Consider the following 21239-nt stretch of genomic DNA (forward strand, 5'->3'; position numbering starts at 1 on the left):
TTAAACTCGAGTCATTGTTCCCCTACGTGTTCCTGCTCTGTGCTGAAGGTTTCAAGTACCTCACTGGGATATGACACTCCTGATTTTTTTTAATCTAGTTAACTGAACATACATATCTGCTTCTTTTAGTGTCCTTTGTACTTTGGTAATCATTGTTGCCTCAGCCGCGTCATGGTCACTGATACCAGTTTCGACGTGGACATCCTCAAAGAGGTCTGGTCTATTCATTGCTATTAGATCTAACATACTTCCATCATGAATGGAGTTCCAAACTATGTGTTCTAGGTAGTTTTCAGAGAAGGCATTTAGTAATGTTTCACATGACAGCTTATCACGTCCTCCACTAACAAGACTGTAATTTTCCCAATTGATTGTTGGATGATTGAAATCTCCACCGATGATTACAGTGTGATTGAGGAACTTACATACAAGTGAACTGAAGTTTCCTCTGAAGCTTTCGGTTACACCAGGAGATGAGTCTGGTGCGCGATAGTAGGATCCAGTTATCATTTTATGCCCACCTCTTGTCTAATTAGTCATCAACATAACGTGAATTTACACGATAATTAATTTGAATCATAATTCTGAAGCATGGCTTGCCTGACCCCATGGGAACTAGAATAAAAGCAAAGGCCTCCGCTTAAGGTAGCACTTTTTGGCAGGAGGACTTAGTGTGGGCGGTTGTTGCGGTCACGGCCTTGGAAAGTGCTTTAGCAGACGACAGATCTGCATTTATTTCCAAGGCTGCATTTGTTTCCGGAAGGCTTTTGACACACAAGCGGCTTGTAGTGAAACTGCGTGCGTATGGAATACCTTCTCAGTTATGTGACTGGATTCGTGATTTTCTGTCAGAGAGGTCACAGTTCGTAGTAACTGATGGAAAGTCATCGAGTAAAACAGAAGTGATTTCTGGCGTAGTGTTATAGGCCCTTTGCTGTTCCTTATGTATATAAACAACTTGGAATACAATCTGAGCAGCCGTCTTAGGTTGTTTGCAGATGACGCTGTCGTTTATCGACTAATAAAGTCATCAGAAGATCAAAACAAATTGCAAAACAATTTAGAAATGATATCTGAATTATACGAAAATTGGCAGTTGACCATAAATAACGATAAGTGTGAGGTCATCCACATGAGTGCTAAAAGGAATCCATTAAACTTCGGCTACACGATAAATCAAACAAATCTAAAGGCCGTAAATTCAAGTAAATACCTAGGAATTACAATATTACGAACAACTTAAATTGGAAGGAACACATTCAAAATGTTCTTCAAATGGTTTAAATGGCTCTAAGCACTATGGGACTTAACGTCTCAGGTCATCAGTCCCCTATACTTACGAGGGAACCTCCCCATCGCACACCCCTCAGATTTAGTTATAAGTTGGCACAGTGGATAGGCCTTGAAAAACTGAACACAGATCGATCGAGAAAACAGGAAGAAGTTGTGTGGAACTATGAAAAAAATAAGCAAAATATACAAACTGAGTAGTTTATGCGCAAGATAGGCAACATCAAGGTGAATATGAGCTCAGGAGCGTCGTGGTCTTGTGGTTAGCGTGAGCAGCTGCGGAATGAGAGGGCCGTGGTTCAAGTCTTCCCTCGGGTGAAAAGTTTACTTTCTTTATTTTTGCAAAGTTATGATCTGTCCGTTCGTTCATTGACGTCTCTGTTCACTGTGATAAGTTTAGAGTCTGTGTTTTGCGACCGCACCGCAAAACCGTGCGATTAGTAGACGTAAGGACGTGCCTCTCCAATGCGAACCGAAAACATTTGATCGCAAGGTCATAGGTCAACCGATTCCTCCACAGGAAAACACGTCTGATATATTATATACAACACTGGTGACGGCATGTGCGTCACATGACAGGAATATGTTGTCGACCCACCTAACTTGTACACTTGGCGAATGGGTAAAAAGATTCTTCTACCTTGCCCGATTTAGGTTTTCTTCTGGATGTGATAATCACTCCCAAAAAAGTGATGAAAACGTAAGTTTGTCACATAAACTGCAACAAATGAATGCAACAGTTTCACAGTCGCACATGTTTTCCTGTGCTCTGTCAAAACGTATGTTTTTAACGTTTTCAAATTTTTCCGTGTCTAGACCGTCAAATCCTGCACATGTCTAAGCAAATCTGAACATGTCCTGGAATTTTGGAGAGCGAAGTTGATTATGTGTGAGTGCCTGAACTTTGATAATAGTCTGAAAATAAAAAAATTAAACTTTTCACTCGAGGGAAGACTTGAACCAAGGACCTCTCGTTCCGCAGCTGCTCACGCTAACCACGGGACCACGGCGCTCCTCAGCTCACACTCTCCTTGATGTTGCCTAACTTGTGAATGGACTAGTCAGTTTGTATATTTTGCTCATTTTTTTGATAGTTCCACACAACTTCTTCCTGTTTTCTCAATTGATCTGTGTTCAGTTTTTCAAGGCCTATCCACTGTGCCAACTTATAACTAAATCTGAGGGGAGTGCGATGGGGAGATTCCCTTGTTGGAACTACTTAAACCTAATCAACCTAAGGACGTCACACACATCCGTGTCCGAGGCAGGATTCGAACCTGCGACCGTAGCAGCTACGCGGTTCCGGACTGAAGCGCCTAGATCCACTCGGCCACACCGGCCGGCCAAAATGTTGTGGAAAAGGCTAACCAAAAGACTGCCTTTTATTGGCGGGTCACTTCGAAAATGTAACAGATCTACTAAGGAGACTGCCTACACTACGCTTGTGTGTCCTCTTTTAGAATACTGCTGCGCGGTGTGCGATCCTTACCAAACAGGATTGACGGAGTAGATCGAAAAAGTTCAAAGAAAGGCAGCACGGTTTGTATCATCGCGAAATATGGGAGAGAGTGCCACTGAAATGATACAGGATTTGGGCTGGACATCATTAAAACAAAGACGTTTTTCGTTGCGATGGAATCTTCTCACGAAATTCCAGTCACCAACTTTCTCCTCTGAATGCGAAAATATTTTGTTGACACTGACCTAGAGAAACCTAGAGAGACCTAGAGAAACGATCACTACTATAAAATAAGGGAAATCACAGCTCATACGGAAAGATATAGGTGTTCATTCTTTCCGCGTGCTATACGAGATTGGAATAACAGAGAATTGTGAAGGTAGTTCGATGAACCCTCTGCCAGGCACTTAAATGTGATTTGCAGAGTATCCTTGTAGATGTAGAAGATAGTATTGCATCTAGGATGAGGAAGACCACAGTGACTCACTGAGGCAGCAAGACATTTTTGTGCCTCGATCCCAAGGCATGGTTTATGTACGGAATGATAATAAACCGAGTATATTCGAAAATCTGTTTGTCATTTACATAGTTAAAATATCACCTCAATCATATATATGATGCTGTTGACCTGCTACTCTAGACTACAGACTGCAAGATAAGTATATCTTGTTGCGGATATGGGGAATCTACGGAATTAGTGGGGACTCAAATTAAAGGCATTTGTTATAAAGATCAGCAAGGCATGTGGTTATTAAAGGACAGAAATCTCCAAACGTAACAGTAACTTCTGGTCATGGCAAGGGAGAATTATAGGGCCACTACTGTTCACAGGGTGAGTCAGCTGCCCGTAACGATGTAGTTTTAGGCAACTCGCAATGTAATATCTGGTGTCCAAAATGGAATTTTCATATTCTCTCTCTCGTTACACGCAAACTATTAGTCCTATAGGAAAAAATGAACAGGACCTTTTTGTAAGAAATTTGATGCAACTAAATTTTGTACTGGGTAAGTTTTCCTAGAAGCGCTAGTTTTCGAGTTATTCAAGAAAAATGTACAAAAGTGACCGTCAAACGCACACACAATCCGACACTCAGCCCTTATAAGTCAGGACTTCTAATACGGTGTTGATTGTGCTCCCTCCTATCGCTGTAGAAAAATTTTCTACTGATCGAATCATTTCACACATTCGACCTTTTTAATCTTCACTGAGTGGCTTAGTACGCCGGCGGCTTGGTCGCACACCTACAAATTGTAAAACTGACGTTTGTGAAAATTTTACTTCACAATTTTATGAATTTTAACAGCATAAAATCAATAATCACATCGATGTATTCGACAGGCCTTCTGACTACGAAACTGCTGTGCTTGTGTAAAGGTTAATTTTGGATCGAACTGTCCACGCACTTAGTTTTAGCGTAACGTTTACAAAAGTCGTTTTTCTTTCATTACCCTCAAGGGCTCGTCAAAATTAGTAATGTTAACGAAATGGCCGACTATGCTGCTGGAGTAATAGCCCAACCAATAGAGATAAAAAATAAATCGAGTATCAGGGATGAGGAATGTGTGTCAGGGTGCAGTTTCGTTTGAAGGTAACTTTTGTACGTTTTACTTAAGTAACTCGGAAACCGTGGTCTACAGCAAAATGCATCCCAGTACAAAATTTAATAACATTAAATTTCCTACAAAAAGGTCTCGAAATTTTTTTCTTTGTGACTACTAGTTCGCGCATAGCAAGCCAGAGAATATGAAAATCTCGCACGTGGTTTTTTTAAAGGCCTGATATAATGTTGCGGGTTGCATGAAACTGCAGCGGTAGGGACGGATGAGTCAGCTTGTATGTGTATGTATAAATGACTTCATGCTTAACGTCGAAAGACCCATAAAATTGTCAGCGAATGATGCTCTTGTATGTAGAGAAGCCGCAACGCTAGAAACTCGTAGCAAAATGTACTGCACATTAAAACTCAAGAAGCTGCAGAAAGCTACGAAATTTCAGTGATAGAACTTGGATAAATTGAAGTAATCAGAGGTTGAGAGAGTTTCATGGGGAGCATTAGGCAACGATTAACGGAAACGGATAAAAGAAATGACACAGAAGAGGAATGGGTACCATTGAGAAATGAAATATTGAGGGCACCAATGGATCAAATAGGCAGAAACATAACGCTCGGCAGAAATCCGTGGATAACACACGTGAAATCGTATTGATTTTAATTTCGAAAGGAGAAAATATAAAAATGCAGCTACTGAAGCAAGCAAACAGAACTATACAACCATCCTTAATAAACTACACGAACGAGTCGCAGATCGTCAGCTATATTCTGAACGTCACAGATCGCACTTCGTGTTGTATATTAATGACCTTACTGACACTATTAATAGTAAAATCAGACTTTTAGCAGATTATACAGTTCTCTATAATGAAGTACACTATCTGAGAGAAGCTGCACACATATTCAGACCTTCATAAGATTCCACGTGGTGCAGAGATTGGCAGCTTGCTTCAAATGTTCAGAAACTAAAAATTTTGCACTTCACAAAATGTAGTATCCTATGACTATAATACCAATGAGTCACTGCTGGAACCGGCTAACTCATACAAATGCCTGGGTGTAACACTTTGCAGAGATATGAAGTGGAATGATCACATTCGTTCAGTCGTGGGTAAAGCAAGTGGTAGACTTTGGTTTAATGGTAGAATACTGGGGAAGAGCAATCAGTCTACGAAAGAGATTGCTAACAAATCACTCATGCGATCGGTTGTAGAATATTGCTCGAGTGTGTGGGACCCATACCAGACAGGACTAACAGGGGATATTTAACGTATACAGAGAGGGGCAGCACGAAGGGACACGGGTTTGTTTAATCCATGGGAGAGCGTCACAGAGATACTGAAGCAACTGCATTGGTAGACTCCTGAAGACAGATGTAAACTATCCCCAGGACGTCTATTAACAAAGTTTCAAGAACGGGGCTTTCAATGACAGCTCTAGGAATATACTGCAACCCCCATCTGTCACTCACATGGGGATCGTGAGGACACGATTAGAATAATTACTGCATGCATAGAGGCATTCAAACGAGCATTCCTCCCGCACTACATATGTGAATGGAACAGGAAGAAACCCTATTAATTGGTACAATGTGACATATCCTCTGCCATGCACCTCATGGTGGTTTGCAGAGCATAGACATAGATGTAGATGTACATGTAGATATTCGGGATAAATTACAGATCACACCGATCGATTGCTGATCGCTCGCAGTTGCCATGAAATCTGATGAATCGCATGTGAAGTGTGACAATATGGCTGTGGCTACATGTTAAGCGTTGTTAGGTTAGGTTAGGTTTAGTTTCGCTTTGCCCACCTTGAGTAAGAACTATACTTACAACTACACGCATAATGGAAGTTTTTAACTTCTAAACAGAATGTCGTAGCATACTTCTACGTGACAACATTTCTGTAGATGTATCTCTGATCGGTCGGCCGATAAATTGATGTGTGCGTAAGCCCTCAAGGTGACGTGGTGACTGACGGAAGAAACAGTTTCGATAGAGGCCGGAAGGCGGACGAAATTCATCTCTTTCCGATAGCTGCTGACGTTACCGTTTAATACTGCCAGCTTACACACTGTCATTGTTGTACGTATCGTATTGTTTCCATGTAAATGTCGTTCTGTGATACTGATAACATACCCTGTACATCCGACATACGCTTTCCAGTGTTTGATACTAACAATATAGTTTGTTTACGAGTACGCACAATTGCATGGAAACATGTCAGATTCCCACAATCTGGAGGAAGGCTAAAGTTATTGCCATTTTAAAACCAGGCAAAAATGCTGATGACCCCAGAAATTTCCGACCCGTATCACTTCTCTGCCATATCTTTAAAATCTTTGAAAGAATACTCCAGGATCGCCTCTCCAGTGCCATAGAACCCTACCTAATCCCCCAACAAGCAGGTTTCCGCCCAGGGAAAAGCACTACATCTCAGGTAATTAACCTCACGCAGCTGATTGAAGACGGCTATGAGAACCGGAAAATAACCGGTGTCGCCTTTATAGACTTGACAGCCGCATATGACACCGTCAACTTACGTCTGCTAATGAAAAAGCTGTATGCCATTAGCAGGGACTTTAAATTCGCATCCACAGTTAGAAGTCTGTTAGAGAACCGTAGGTTCTCTGTGGAATTCCAAGGGATGCATAGCAGGTGGCGGGCCCAGAAAAATGGTCTCCCTCAGGGCAGCGTACTGGCACCCTTACTTTTTAACATATACGCCAACGATCAACCACTGCCAGCTGGTACGGAAAACTATATCTACGCCGATGACCGTGCTATGGCCGTACAGGGTGACTCCTTTGAGGATGTTGAGACAAAGTTCACGGATGCGCTAGACATGCTCTGTCAGTACTACGCCGACAATCAACTCAAGCCGAACCCTAGCAAAACACAAGTTTGCGCCTTCCATCTCCGTAACAAGCAGGCATCCCGTAAGCTGCGTGTCTTCTGGAAGGACACACTCCTCGAACACTGCGTTAACCTCAAATACCTAGGAGTAACCCTAGACAGGGCTCTGACGTATAGACAGCACTGTATTAACACCAAAATGAAGGTGAGCAGCAGAAATAATATTCTTCGTAAAATAACGAACTCCTCCTGGGGCGCAAAGCCAGAGGTAGAGGACCACAGCACTAGCAGTTTGCTTCCCAGCAGGCGAATATGCAAGCAGTGTCTGGTACAACTCTACCCACGCTAAACAGGTCGACATTGCTCTGAACGAGACCTGCAGGCACGTCACTGGATGTCTGAAACCGACGCCAACAGACAAGCTCTACCATCTTGCTGGGATTGCACCTCCTGCAGTGCGAGGAGAAGCGGCAGCCTATAGTGAAAGAGCGAGGGCTGAGATGGCAGAGAGCCACCTCCTCCACAAAACTCAGCCATCCACCAAACGCTTGAAATCTAGACGCAGTTTTCTCAGAGCAACCGAAGATTTTAGCGACCAACCTGGATCTAGGGTGGAGAGATGGAAGCGGTCGGGAGAAGGGCACTGGATGGAACCAAAGGAAGAATTGGCACCAGGTTACGATGAGGACTGGGTGGTCTGGAGATCACTAAACAGGCTACGCACCAACACTGCACGGTCAAGAGATAACCTTCTGAAGTGGGGGTATTCTACTACATCTAATCTCTGCGACTGTGGAGAGGTGCAGACGACCCAGCACATGTATAACTGCCTTGAATGTCCTTCACACTGCACTTTAGAGGATCTGATGTTGGCAACCCCAAATGCTGTCGACGTAGCCAGCTTATGGGCCAAATGCCTATAACATTTCGTTTCTGTGCACACATATTTGTATATACAGGGTGAGTCACCTAACGTTACCGCTGAATATATTTCGTAAACCACATCAAATACTGACGAATCGATTCCACAGACCGAACGTGAGGAGAGGGGCTAGTGTAATTGGTTAATACAAACCATAAAAAATGCACGGAAATATGTTTTTTAACACAAACCTACGTTTTTTTAAATGGAACCCCGTTAGTTTTGTTAGCACATCTGAACATATAAACAAATACGTAATCAGTGCCGTTTGTTGCATTGTAAAATGTTAATTACATCCGGAGATATTGTAACCTAAAGTTGACGCTTGAGTACCACTCCTCCGCTGTTCGATCGTGTGTATCGGAGAGCACCGAATTACGTAGGGATCCAAAGGGAACGGTGATGGACCTTAGGTACAGAAGAGACTGGAACAGCACATTACGTCCACATGCTAACACATTTTTATTGGTCTTTTTCACTGAGGTACACGTACACACGTGGTTTCCATTTTCAATTACGGAGTGGAATAGAGTGTGTCCCGACATGTCAGGCCAATAGATGTTCAATGTGGTGGCCATCATTTGCTGCAACCAATTGCAATCTCTGGCGTAATGACTGTCGTACACGCCGCAGTACATCTGGTGTAATGTCGCCGCAGGCTGCCACAATACGTTGTTTCATAACCTCTGGGGTTGTAGGCACATCACGGTACACATTCTCCTTTAGCGTACCCCACAGAAAGAAGTCCGGAGGTGTAAGATCAGGAGAACGGGCTGGCCAATTTATGCGTCCTCCACGTCCTATGAAACGCCCGTCGAACGTGTACCTCACCCCTCATGGTAATGTACATGTGCGTCAGTGAAAACGACCAATAAAAAGGTGTTATCATGTGGACGTAATGTGCTGTTCCAGTCTCTTCTGTACCTAAGGTCCATCACCGTTCCCTTTGGATCCCTACGTAATTCGGTGCTCTCCGATAGACACGATCGAACAGCGGAGGAGTGGTACTCTAGCGTCAACTTTAGGTTACAATATCTCCGGTTGTAATTAACATTTTACAATGCAACAAACGGCACTGAATACATATTTGTTTATATGTTCAGATGTGCTAACAAAACTAACGGGGTTCCATTTAAAAAAACGTAGGTTTGTGTTAAAAAACATACATCCGTGCATTTTTTTGTGGTTTGTATTGACCAATTACACTAGCCCCTCTCCTCACGTTCGGTCTGTGGAATCGATTCGTCAGTATTTGATGTGGTTTACGAAATATATTCATCGGTAATGTTAGGTGACTAACCCTGTATATTTATATATATTTTCATATGCCTGTAATTAATTTTTTTTCTGTGTGCTATTCATTTTTTTATATTCCTGTATCCATGGTGCTTCTGACACGAATAAAAAAAAAACGAGTACGCACACCCACTGAACGCTGTATCATCTGCTAGGTGAAGCTGTTTAATCTGACCTGCGAAATTGTGTCTGTGACTATCTCCTGTTACGAGAAGAAGCGTTTCCTCAGGGTGCAACTGTACACGAAGGCTGTTGTCACAGTCTCTTTCGTCCAAATAGCATCAAACAGTAACGACCACCTATCGAAATGACGTCTGTCGCTACTTGATTTATGTGACAACAGTGCGGTTGGTTAGCACAGCTGCCACCTAAATCGCTCGCTCATGTTTATCAACGGAGTTCCTGCTGCTGCTTCGTATGCTATTTGTTCCAAGCTTCTGATCTTTGCAGATTTCTGATGGCTGACGATTGGAGAGGGAAGCGACGGTAGAGGAAGTAATCAAAAAAGTTTGAGGAGATAAGTAATTTATGTACATAAAAAAGAATTCAAGAATAAGCTTTCTCTGAGTGATTAACATTTGGGAGCTTTAGTCGTTGTGCTAGTTTTCTGTTGATATATTCAGAACTCTGTTGAACCTTCGTGTAAACAAATATGTGCTGCCCTTTGTCATCGGCTGCATTAGTCAAGAATGTGATTTCACTGGAAGTGAGTACTTGCTTATGTATTAGCTCCTTTCTTGTTGATCTAGCCCGAATTACACTTTGGCACATGCTAATGCATTGAAATTCTTACGTGTCTTTGATAATTGCTGTACTAACCGTGTAAATGAAGTAGTTCTTGTATCAAATCTCACTGAACAGGCGTTTAGAAGTGTCTGCCAATGGAGCCCATAGGGATGCGTCATTCGTATGCGCATATCCGAGCGAACCACGATGAGTGGAGTAGCCCTAGCAAGTTACATGCACCATCAATTAGTGGGTTTGATTTACAATTGCAGGTTTGTGCATCACTTTTATATATAAAAAATAGGTTTTCACTTGCAGCTACACCCACTTATGCATATGTCACATACTGCAAATATCCTTCCTTATCCTTCTCCTCCTTCGCCTCTCCAGCTGTCCTCCATCTCCCTCCCCCCTTTATCTATCCAACTCCTCCTGCCACCTCTTCACTCACTTCCGTCCATTCTGATTCCATCCTCTCTCAGTTGACCTCGTCCTACCCTTCTCCCCTTCCCTCCCTATATGACAAACTCCTCCTGCCCTCTCACTGCCTTTCTCCTCTTCACTCACTCTCTCTCTGTCCATCGCCACTCCATCCTGTCTCTGTCCACCTCTACGTCCCCTCCTCTCTTTCAACCTCCTCCTTCACCTCTTTCTCTATCTCTCCTCTCCCTCTAACCATACCTTCCTCCCTGCGCTCTTTCTCCCGTCTCTACCTCCCTGCACTCATTCTGTCCAACTGTTCCTCTCCTGCTTCTCTCTTTCCATCTCCTCCCATCCTCCTCTCTGCCCATTTCATACCATCTCCCCATGTGCCCAACTGCTCTTGCCCCCTTGCACCCTCCTCCTCCTCACCCTCTCTCCATCCACCTCCTCCTAACTTCTCTCTTTCCACTCCTCCTCCCCTCTTTCTCCATCTGCCCTCCTCTCTGTCTTAAACTCTTCCTCTCCTCCCTCGCTTGTCCATCTCTTCCATCTCTCTTTGTCCACATCCTCCTCCCCATCTCCCTGTCCACATCCTAGTCACCCCCTCTTCATCCTCATACCCACTCCAAAGTGACATAGTTGTTTCTCCTACAGTACTTCTTTCCAGACAATGCAACATATCGTACCACATTAGGTTGAAGGTAATCCAGTGGTTTACCACGAAGTACATACACATACATCCTTTTTTACATGTATAAGATTATAAAATTTATTAAAAATGCTTAGAAAAAAGTGCAGAAAGATAGTTTTACAGGGCGAATTGCAGGGGGGGGGGGGTGTACGTTCAGCTGACTCCGGGTCTATGATACAGTAGTGTCTCAATGCTACAGTGTGATTTAAATTAGTTAGCATCTGACTCTGAGGTCGAAAACTGCGATGTTGTAGCAACAAGTACTGTCTTCAGACAGCCATCACAGCATCCTGGATTCACAGAGAGAGAAATTCGCTTTGAAGTTTTTATCTACCACAAAAATCACGCAAAGAATCTAAAATTCACATACGGTACACAGTTCCATAGTGTGTCTAAGTGTGTCAAAATGGTTTTCTTGATTTTAATTAGGGCTTCGCATTACTTTTGCTATGAAATAGACAAAATTTTTTTGTCCACGAATGTTTCATATTTCAGAAGTAGCAGTCGCAATGGTTTGTGCACAAGAGGAGGCAACGCAGTGGGAGCAGACAGTGCCATGCTCCCACTGGTGTGCTGTTAGCAGCAGCAGTCCAGCCCGCAAACTCTCAAATGTCAATTACTTTCGATCGGACTACAGCAGGACAGCGGGATAGGAGGGAACTCACTCTGGCTGATGAAGCTCATGATGGCGTCGCTGGTGTCGATGGCGCTGAGCTCCTGCCCGCTGAGGCGGAACTCGGAGCGGGAGCTCCTGGTGGCGCGCGGCTCGAGCAGCGACTGGTAGACGTCGAGCATGAAGCGGGGGGCGGCGCTGTGCAGCAGCTGCGGCGCCGCGGCGCGCGGCCGGCGCGGCAGCCCCAGCAGGCTGAGGATCTCGCGCTCCACCTGCCGCTTCTCGGCGCGCGACGTGGCGCGCTGGATCACCGTCTGGTCCAGGCCGTTGTCCGCGTACAGGCCCGACAGCGAGCCGCCGCCCCCGGACCAGCAGGCCGTCGCCAGCGCGGCCAGCAGCAGCAGCGCGCAGCGAGACCGCATCACAGCAGCACAACACGGCACTTCACTAGCACAGCACGGCGCACCGCGACTGCTCTTTCCTCTCTGGCGGGCGATAACGCACTGTCCGGTCAGGCTCGCGTCTCGTCTGCAGACTGCGGGGAGGCTGTCGCCGCGCCAGACGGGCCGCCGCAGGGTTGCCAACCTGCCGGTGCGGTCCGCTCGAGCCACTGCTGTTCAGTACACCCTATGCCTATGGCAACAACCGGTACCATAGTCGCAACCACAGTCTAACATAGCGGTCGCGACACTCACTGCTGTAAAAGTTGTTACCGTTTGACAGATGGAGCGACACTAGCGCTCCAAACGGCGAGTAAGGTCAACATCGGACACGTCGTGAGCATAATATTTGTTTTGCATCCATTTCCTACGTAATTTATGAAATATTTGAGTTATTTTCTTGCCTCTAAGGGTTTGTGTAGTATCAGAAGGCATATATGTTTCTAAAAATGATTCTAAAATAAGCGCAAGTATGGATCGAGTGGCAAGCTACAACACATTTGTGAAGAAACACTTGTGACGTTGGATAGAATTGCAGCTTACTTCGTTGATATCAAAAGTTTAGAAACACACAGATTCACACATAAGAAGCACAGACATGTACTTCTAGATGCAAAAGCGATCGACAGCTCATTTATCGTTCTGTAAGCCTACTGTGTTTGTCATTGTCGCCTATTGCCACAAGTACGACCTTCATCTTTATATTATTCTAAGTGGTACAAGCAACTGCTAAATACTGGGTGAAATATGTTGAAAACATTATAATGAGTTGATTACATTACCTTCCACACAAAACCAAATATTTGAATAATTTTCAAACAATCTGTCAGCGAACAAGGTGCTAACAAAATAATGTCGTCACACAAAGGAAGCAAGGAAAATTATGTGACTAGCAACAGAAGTTAATTAAATACATACCAAACATTACGATTTTGTAAGACACGAATAACTGCACTTAATCTAATCACTTCATCCTCAAAGAGGCGACTGATGACCTCAGAAGTTAAGTTGCACAGTGCTCAGAGCCATTTGAACCATCCATCCTCAAAGCAGGTCTGTGTTGACGATTCACACGGATCTGGCACTGATACATGGAAAGCTGAACTGGCTGCTTCTGTATCATAGGACTGTTTTACAGCTTTAGATGGATTGTCGAATCTCTGCGGCAGTTTCCTCTTCATAGTCAGTTGAGGTGGCTTATTTGGGATGTCAAACAGTTTGGGTACTGCATTCCACACGAGTTTATTATTGTCTGCGTTCATGAACTGGATCTGTTCGAAATGCAGCGAACAAAACCTAATATTATACAGGTAAACTGGGTCTTTTTTCATAAGGTCTTCTCGTCTGCTATTAACTAGCCATTTTCTGCTCCTAAAACGAAACATTAATCATTAATACACATGTAATTTGCAAGTGAATCCTGATGATACAGTTTAGTAACATGATGGTATATACCTCTCAGGATCCTTAGGAAAGTTAATAAAAGACAGCTGTCGTGTCTTCTTCCTGTTGTTGCTACAAACACTCCCACTTGTAAAAAATCATCGTAGAAATCAAAATAAACAACCACTAGTCGCTTTCACGATCGCGCCGAACTCACAGTTTAAGTTACTGGCCGCTTGGGGCGCTGCTGGCGCGGTAGGCAGCAAAATCGAGGCGAAATGTCGCGACTGTTATGTTAGACCGTGGTTGCAACACTCCGTCTCTTTTTCGTTATCCACTGTCACTGCAGCGCGCCAAGCGGCCAGTAAGTTACACTGTTGAGTTCGTCGAGATCTTGTGAAAGTGAAAGCGAATTGTTATTGTTTATATTGGTCTGAAGAATGGTTTTTGCGAATGGGAGCGTCTGTAGCGCTATAAATTGGTGCAACAACAAGAAAAAGGCACCACATTTTCCTTTTTTTAGGTTTCCTAACTACGTAGGAGACTGGAATCCTACATTACACGACTGTTTATTTACGCTTCTCTTGTAACCTAAGGATATTTACTAGAGAATTTCGTGTCCTTCAAGAACAAAAAAATTGCTAGTAAACAGCAAAAGACCCATTTTTTTGCAGAAAGGCGTCGTATATCTATTCAAAACGTGAAGTTTTCTTCTCTACACTTCCAGTCAAATCAGTGAATGTGCGACATAGGTAGCGTGTATGGAATGCAATAACTACATTATTTAACGTAGCAGATAAGCTACCACAACTGTAGCTGAAGAAAAAAACACAAGGACGTGATAATAAAAGCAATAAAACCGTTTCCCAACACAGAAGAAACCATTTCCACAATCGTTGCTGCATTTGAGTAAAACCGGCAAGAATCTTCAGAATAGCCGGCCGTTGTGGCCGAGCGGTTCTAGGCGCTTCAGTCTGGAACCGCGCGACCGCTACGGTCGCAGGTTCGAATCCTACCTCAGGCATGGATGTGTGTGATGTCCCTGGATTAGTTAGGTTTAAGTAGTTCTAAGTTCTAGGGGACTGATGATCTCAGATGTTAAGTCCCATAGTGCTCAGAGCCATTTTTTTTCTTCAGGACATTCGCTTTTGAAACAAAAGTAATTACAGTTACTAAAATATTTATCTGTTACAAAGTAGAGTGAAGTGTAAGACAGTGCGACAATTTAGGCCCCCCATAAAGTTATGTGTCAAGGAAAATGCCTGTCATAATAATAACAGGTAACAAAAGAAATACATTCATCTCGTGCCTGAAATATGTGTTTACATTCTCTTGTTTTCAGGTGAGTACGCTGCAATAATACACATATTGAAAAGTATTTCTTCAGCATTACGTTGTAACTTAGGTCATTGAATCAAGTAGATTCAGTTGTTTCTACATGTGTTTCATGTTCAATCGCCTTTTGACAGTTTAATAACACTTGGAGCGCAAAAATTTAATAATTATTTCACTAATTAACTAGAAAAATTATTAAAGACGGACTTCAATTTTACCGTTGCTTTCTCGCCGTTTGAGGTGTTGGAGTCGCAGCAACTGTCAGATGGTAACAATTTCACAGCAGGGAGTGTCCCTACTGTACATGCTACACTGTGTCCAATACGTTCAGACCATAGAGTATGTACATCTAAGGTGTAAGCATAGTCTACTGTGCATGTTCTCAGCATCAAACAGTGCTAGTCATGTGAATCTGGACGACACTGCAATTTGGGTTATAGCGGAACTTAAATATTACACGTATTCGCCTTGTTTTGTATACATCACCTGCTGTCGCCTGCGCAGTAAACAGCACTTATGTCGTGAGTCTGTTATCTCGTGCTTGTTATAAACAGTTAGCGAGGAACTGCTATAGTAAAAATGATTCAATTTTGAATTGGTTTGTTTAAGCGGGATGCCACCGGCTTTTTTTGCTAGCAGAATACGAGAAACTGCAGAATTATAATCAAGTTTACGAATCACAAACAATTTCCACTCTTCACACTTTCACAGAAAATGAGCATAATAATGAACTGTCTGTTTACATATTTACTATCAAACTAGTTCTCAATTAAAAGTCTAAAAAACCAGAGACTACTATTTAAGTTCTTAATAATCGATACCTACAACGGCAGAAAACGTGGTTGTCCTCCGAGACTGGCGATTGACCTTTTATATTTACAAATTAGAAATTGCTAACTTGGTCTTAACTGATACCGACAGCTGCAGACAACATGTCTCTCCCCCGAGACTGAAGAACAAGCTCTGATCTTACAGCCGAACCAACTCGCCCGCCATCCAAGTCAGACGCGATCCGAAGATCTCCGAAGTGCTGCGCTTGCTTTATTTATTATTAATTATTTATTTATTATTTATTATTCTTATTTATTATTCTGCTGGTAATTAGCAATTTTGAAATAATGGAACCACAGCCTCCTACAGAGGCTATATGAAATGTAATTAAAATCACTGTTTAATTTCTGTAGTATTAATGACAGAAGTTTATCATTTTGGACCGCAACTTCCGAACGCAGCAGCCAATCGCGGAGAAGGAGCACAATTTAGGCGGTCTTCCTCACGATATACGTACCGAATAAACAACCGGTACCTCACACCGCATTACTCGTACCTCTTGCCACTGCTGCCTTCTCAACCGCTGTAACAAGAGCTTCTTGTAGCTGAATATGATGTCTGTCAAGCCAGAAATGTTACGGGTCTCCTATACAGTGCCACTGCAATTAATTAATTAGAACAAATTCGACAATGTGGAACAGTGCAATACAAAACCTAAAAAAATTGTTGGCAGTCACTTCTTTTCTTACTCCAGAATTCGAGCACTGATTCCGTATTTTTTATTTGTTTGAACGTCATCTATAGTTCAACTTTTCTGATGAGATGGAGAAAAAATGTTATTGATATTTTACTTCGCTATAACAAGTAGAAGTGTAAATAAAGGAAAGATGAAAATAATGATGGACAAGCAGTGGTGCAAATCGCTTACCGCAGTTACTGTAACAGTTTCATAGTTGTACATGCATTCTTTGTTCGTAACACTTTGGCATCGTCTACAGCGCCATTGTAACGTATTAATTAGAACAGAGAATCGACAATATAAATAAGTGCAACAGAAACATAAAAACATTATTAGCTGTCTCTTTTTATCTTGTTACCGAAAAAACACAAATAAAATGGAATCTGCGCAATGATTGCTGTTCGGTGTGGGATCCGCATCAGGTGGGGACTGACTGATGACATCGAAAAATTTCAAAGGACAGCTCGATTTCTATTGTCGCGAAACAGGGGAGATAGTGGCACAGACATGATACGTGAATTGGAGTGGCAATAATTAAAACAAAGGCGTTTTTCTTTGCGACGGGATCTTCTCATGAAATGTCAATCACCAGTTTTTTCCACCGATTGCGAAAACATTCTGATGGCACCCACCTTCGTAGGGAGAAATGATCATCGCGATAAAATAAGAGAAATCAGGGCTCGCACAGAAAAATTAAAGTGTTCGTTTTTCCCGAGCGCCATTCGAGAGTGGAACGGAACAGAGACAGCTTGAAGGTTGTTCATTGAACCCTCTGCCAGGCACTTTATTGTGAATAGCACAGAAATCACGTAGATGTAGATGATACTGTGGCGAAAAGGCACAATCTACACATACATCTACATCCATACTCCGCAAGCCACTTGACGGTGTGTGGCGGAGGGTACCTTGAGTACCTCTATCGGTTCTCCCTTCCAGGTATTCCAGTCTTGTATTGTTGGTGGAAAGAAATATTGTTGGTTTGCCTCTGCGTGGGCTCTAATCTCTCTGATTCTATCCTCATGGCCTCTTCGCGAGATATACGTAGGAGGGAGCAATATAATGCTTGACTCCTCGGTGAAGGTATGTTCTCGAAACTTCAACAAAAGCCCATACCGAGCTACTGAGCATCTCTCTTGCAGAGTCTTCCACTGGAGTTTATCTATCATCTCCGTAACGCATCCTGTAACGAAGCGGGCTGCTCTCCGTTGGATCTTCTCTATATCTTCTATCAACCCTATCTGGTACAGATACCACACCGGTGAGCAGTATTCAAGCAGTGGGCGAACAAGTGTACTGTAACTTACTTCCTTCGTTTTCGGACTGCATTTCCTTAGGATTCTTCCAATGTATCTCAGTCTGGCTCTGGCATCTACTTTACCGACGATTAAATTTATATGGTCATTCCATTATGGAATTTACTGCTTCCAGTTGCTGACCTGCTATATTGTAGCTAAATGATAAAGGATCCTTCTTTCTATGTATTCGCAGCACATTGCTCTTGTCTACATTGAGATTCAATTCCCATTCCCTGCACCATGCGTCAATTCGTTGCAGATCCTCCTGCATTTCAGTACAATTTTCCATTGTTACAACCTCTCGATATACTACAGCATCATCCGCAAAAAGCAAAAACTTTACTGTCAGCGAGACTGGAACCGCGAACCAGAACAGACGCTTTTTTACAGGTCAGCACGTTACCACAGACGTCTTTAAGCCAACTTCAGTTCCCAGTATCCAGTTGTTAAGATGTCTATAACACGCGTATGGTAGGCTGACCAGAGTTCCAAATAAAAATACGGGACACATATGGGTACCAAAGATTGCGATACCAAACCTGGAATTTGACTCGTGACTTTATCAACATGGTGGTCAACCCTTAAAATACAGCCGACCTTGACGTCATTCATTAATGCAGGTAGACACAATCACAGGTATTTATACACACATAGTGTAGGAAGACACGAAGCTATTTTTTTGCTCTCCAAAGCTAAAGTGTTGTATTTAACTGTTCTCGTAATTACATTTGCTTCTTTCGAAAACACTTCATTTTTAGTACGGTTTGTAGTGGGTAGAAAGTGGGGCTTTTGAGTATAAAACGATCACAACATAAAAAATATTTAATTGGAGAAAGAAAATCAAACCAAAGGGACAAGCACAGGAATTAAGGGGTTTTGGGTGGGGGCAAACTAAATATAAGGCAATCCCAATAACGAAGACTTACAAAGTCAGTTGCTAATGCAAAAATTAATCAGACATATTTGCACTAAAAAAAATCTAAATAACTTGTATTACTAATCACCGTATCTGACATCTCTCTTAAACTTCCCAGTTTCAATATTTTTTGTCTTGGTAAAATACTGAATCAAAAATTGACTTTTATGCTTACTTTCTTCGGTGCTAATGCTATAAAACGAGCATCTTTGAACTTAATTACGAATGAGATAAACTGAAAGAGGTGCAAGAACTTGCTTAATCAAACATGTTGTTTTCGTTCTATCTGAGAGGTAGTGAGTGGCAGTTTTTGAGTTACTTAATATGCGTTTTATCAACTTATTAAGGCAGCCTGCAGAAGCAAAAGAGTGATGTGTTTAGAACACATGATAAGCAAAACGCAATTCAGCTGCAGCAATTTTTTCTCCTTCCAAACTATGGTGCGTTACAAAATAATTTCTGAGAGTTTTATGTGTGCTTGAGGATGATACGTTGGATTTATGTTTCTCTTTTCTAACATAGTCATTTATATGTGCAATATCTCCATGACCAATACTTAAATATGTATTACAGAGTTTGCAGAAGGCTTCATATCCTGTTCTGATTTTTTTAATAAAGGGATATTGTTCGCTATATTTGTTGGAAAATTTGCACTTTCTCTTTGACATTTTGGAGAGGGCTAAAAGACTATAAAAACAGTATTTAGGAACTTCCTCATTAATCTAAAAAAGAACTGTACATACAGCACGACAACTTTTTAAAAAGTTTGCTTTAGAGGGGAGTGAAGGTGAAGGGGCAGTGCAGGGGTGATCAGGTTGACAGTATCTCCTGCTCTGCCTGAGCATCCGCTACGCTACAAATGTCACACGCAATTAACAAGGTTTCGCGATTGCGCACTGTAAGGGCGCTCACATTCAGATATGGTATTATTGGTAGTAATAAATACTAAATAAAGTAAATTCAAGTGGCAACGACACAGCCTTCCGAAATGCCTTCACAAAATAAGGTGAAGTAAATATTCCAGAATTCGAATCAAGAACAGATGCCAACATGAGTAACTTAGAAGCAAATATCCTCGGAGTAGTGAAGCAACTTCTATCACTTAATAAAAGCAAGTCTTCTGGTCCAGACTGTATACCAGTTAGGTTCCTTTCAGAGTATGCTGATGCATTAGCTCCATACTTAACAATCATATACAACCGTTCGCTCGACGAAAGATCCGTACCCAAAGACTGGAAAGTTGCACAGGTCACACCAATATTCAAGAAAGGTAGTAGGAGTAATCCACTTAATTACAGGCCCATTCGTTAACGTCGATATGCGGTAGGATTTTGGAACATATAGTGTGTTCGAACATTATGAATTACCTACAAGAAAACGGTATATTGACGCACAGTCAGCATGGGTTTAGAAAACATCGTTCTTGTGAAACACAACTAGCTCTTTATTCGCATGAAGTGCTGAGTTCTATTGACAAGTGATTTCAGATCGATTCCGTATTTCTTTATTTCCGGAAGGCTTTGGACACTGTATCACACAAGCGGCTTGTAGTGAAATTGCATGCTTGTGGAATATATTCTCAGTTATGTGACTGGGTTTGTGATTTCCTGTCAAAGAGGCCACAGTTCATAGTAACTGACGGAAAGTCATCGAGTAAAACAGAAGTGATTTCTGGTGTTCCCCAAGGTAGTGTTATAGGCCTTTTGATATTCCTTATCTATATAAACAATTTGGGAGACAATCTGAGATGACGCTGTCGTTTATTGACTAATAAACTCATCATAAGATCAAAACAAATTGCAAAACGGTTTAGAAAAGATATCGGAATGATGCGAAAATTGGCAGTTGACCCTAAATAACGATAAGTGTGGGGTCATCCAAATGAGTGCTAAAAGAAATCCATTAAACTTCGGTTACACCATAAATCAGTCAAATCTAAAGGCCCTAAATTCAACTAAATACCTAGGAATTACAATAACGAACAACTTAAATTGGAGGGAACACACAGAAATTGTTGTGGGGAAGGCTAACAAAGACTGCATTTTATTGGCAGGACACTTAGAAAATGTAACAGATCCACTAAGGAGACTACCTTCACTGCGCTTGTGCGTCCTCTGATAGAATATGGCTGCGCGGTGTGGAGTCCTTACCAGATAGGATTGACGGAGTACATCGAAAAAGTTCAAAGAAGGGCAGCACCGTTTGTACTACCGCGAAATATGGGAGAGAGTGTCACTGAAAAGATACAGGGTTTGGGCTGGACATCATTAAAAGAAAGGCGTTTTTCGTTGCGACGGAATCTTCTCACGAAATTCCAGTCACCAACTTTCTCCTCCGAATGCGAAAATATTTTTTCACACCGACCTACATAGGCAGAAACGATCACCACGATAAAATAAAGGAAATCAGAGCTCGTAGGGAAAGATATAGGTGTTCGTTCTTTCCGCACGCTACACGAGATTGGAATAACAGAGAATTGCGAAGGTGGTTCGATGAACCCTCTTCCAGGCACTTAAATGTGATTTG

The 21239-nt window shown here is 42.4% G+C and overlaps 1 protein-coding gene across 4 annotated transcripts in view; it reads right to left on the reverse strand.

Moving 5' to 3' along the window:
• Positions 1-21239, reverse strand: part of LOC126187864 (protein 60A) — a 437325-nt gene that overhangs the window by 156683 nt on the left and 259403 nt on the right. The window contains exon 1 of one of the 4 annotated variants that reach the window (XM_049929184.1): positions 11887-12339. The exons of the other annotated variants lie outside the window; for them this stretch is intronic. Within the exon in view, the coding sequence (XP_049785141.1) occupies positions 11887-12256 (370 nt within the window). The 5' untranslated portion in view covers positions 12257-12339. Of the gene's footprint in view, positions 1-11886; positions 12340-21239 lie in introns of those variants that run through there. 4 annotated transcript variants of the gene reach the window in all.

The sequence above is a fragment of the Schistocerca cancellata genome, chromosome 5, assembly GCF_023864275.1.
Source record: "Schistocerca cancellata isolate TAMUIC-IGC-003103 chromosome 5, iqSchCanc2.1, whole genome shotgun sequence".
Classification (NCBI taxonomy): Eukaryota; Metazoa; Arthropoda; class Insecta; order Orthoptera; family Acrididae; genus Schistocerca; species Schistocerca cancellata.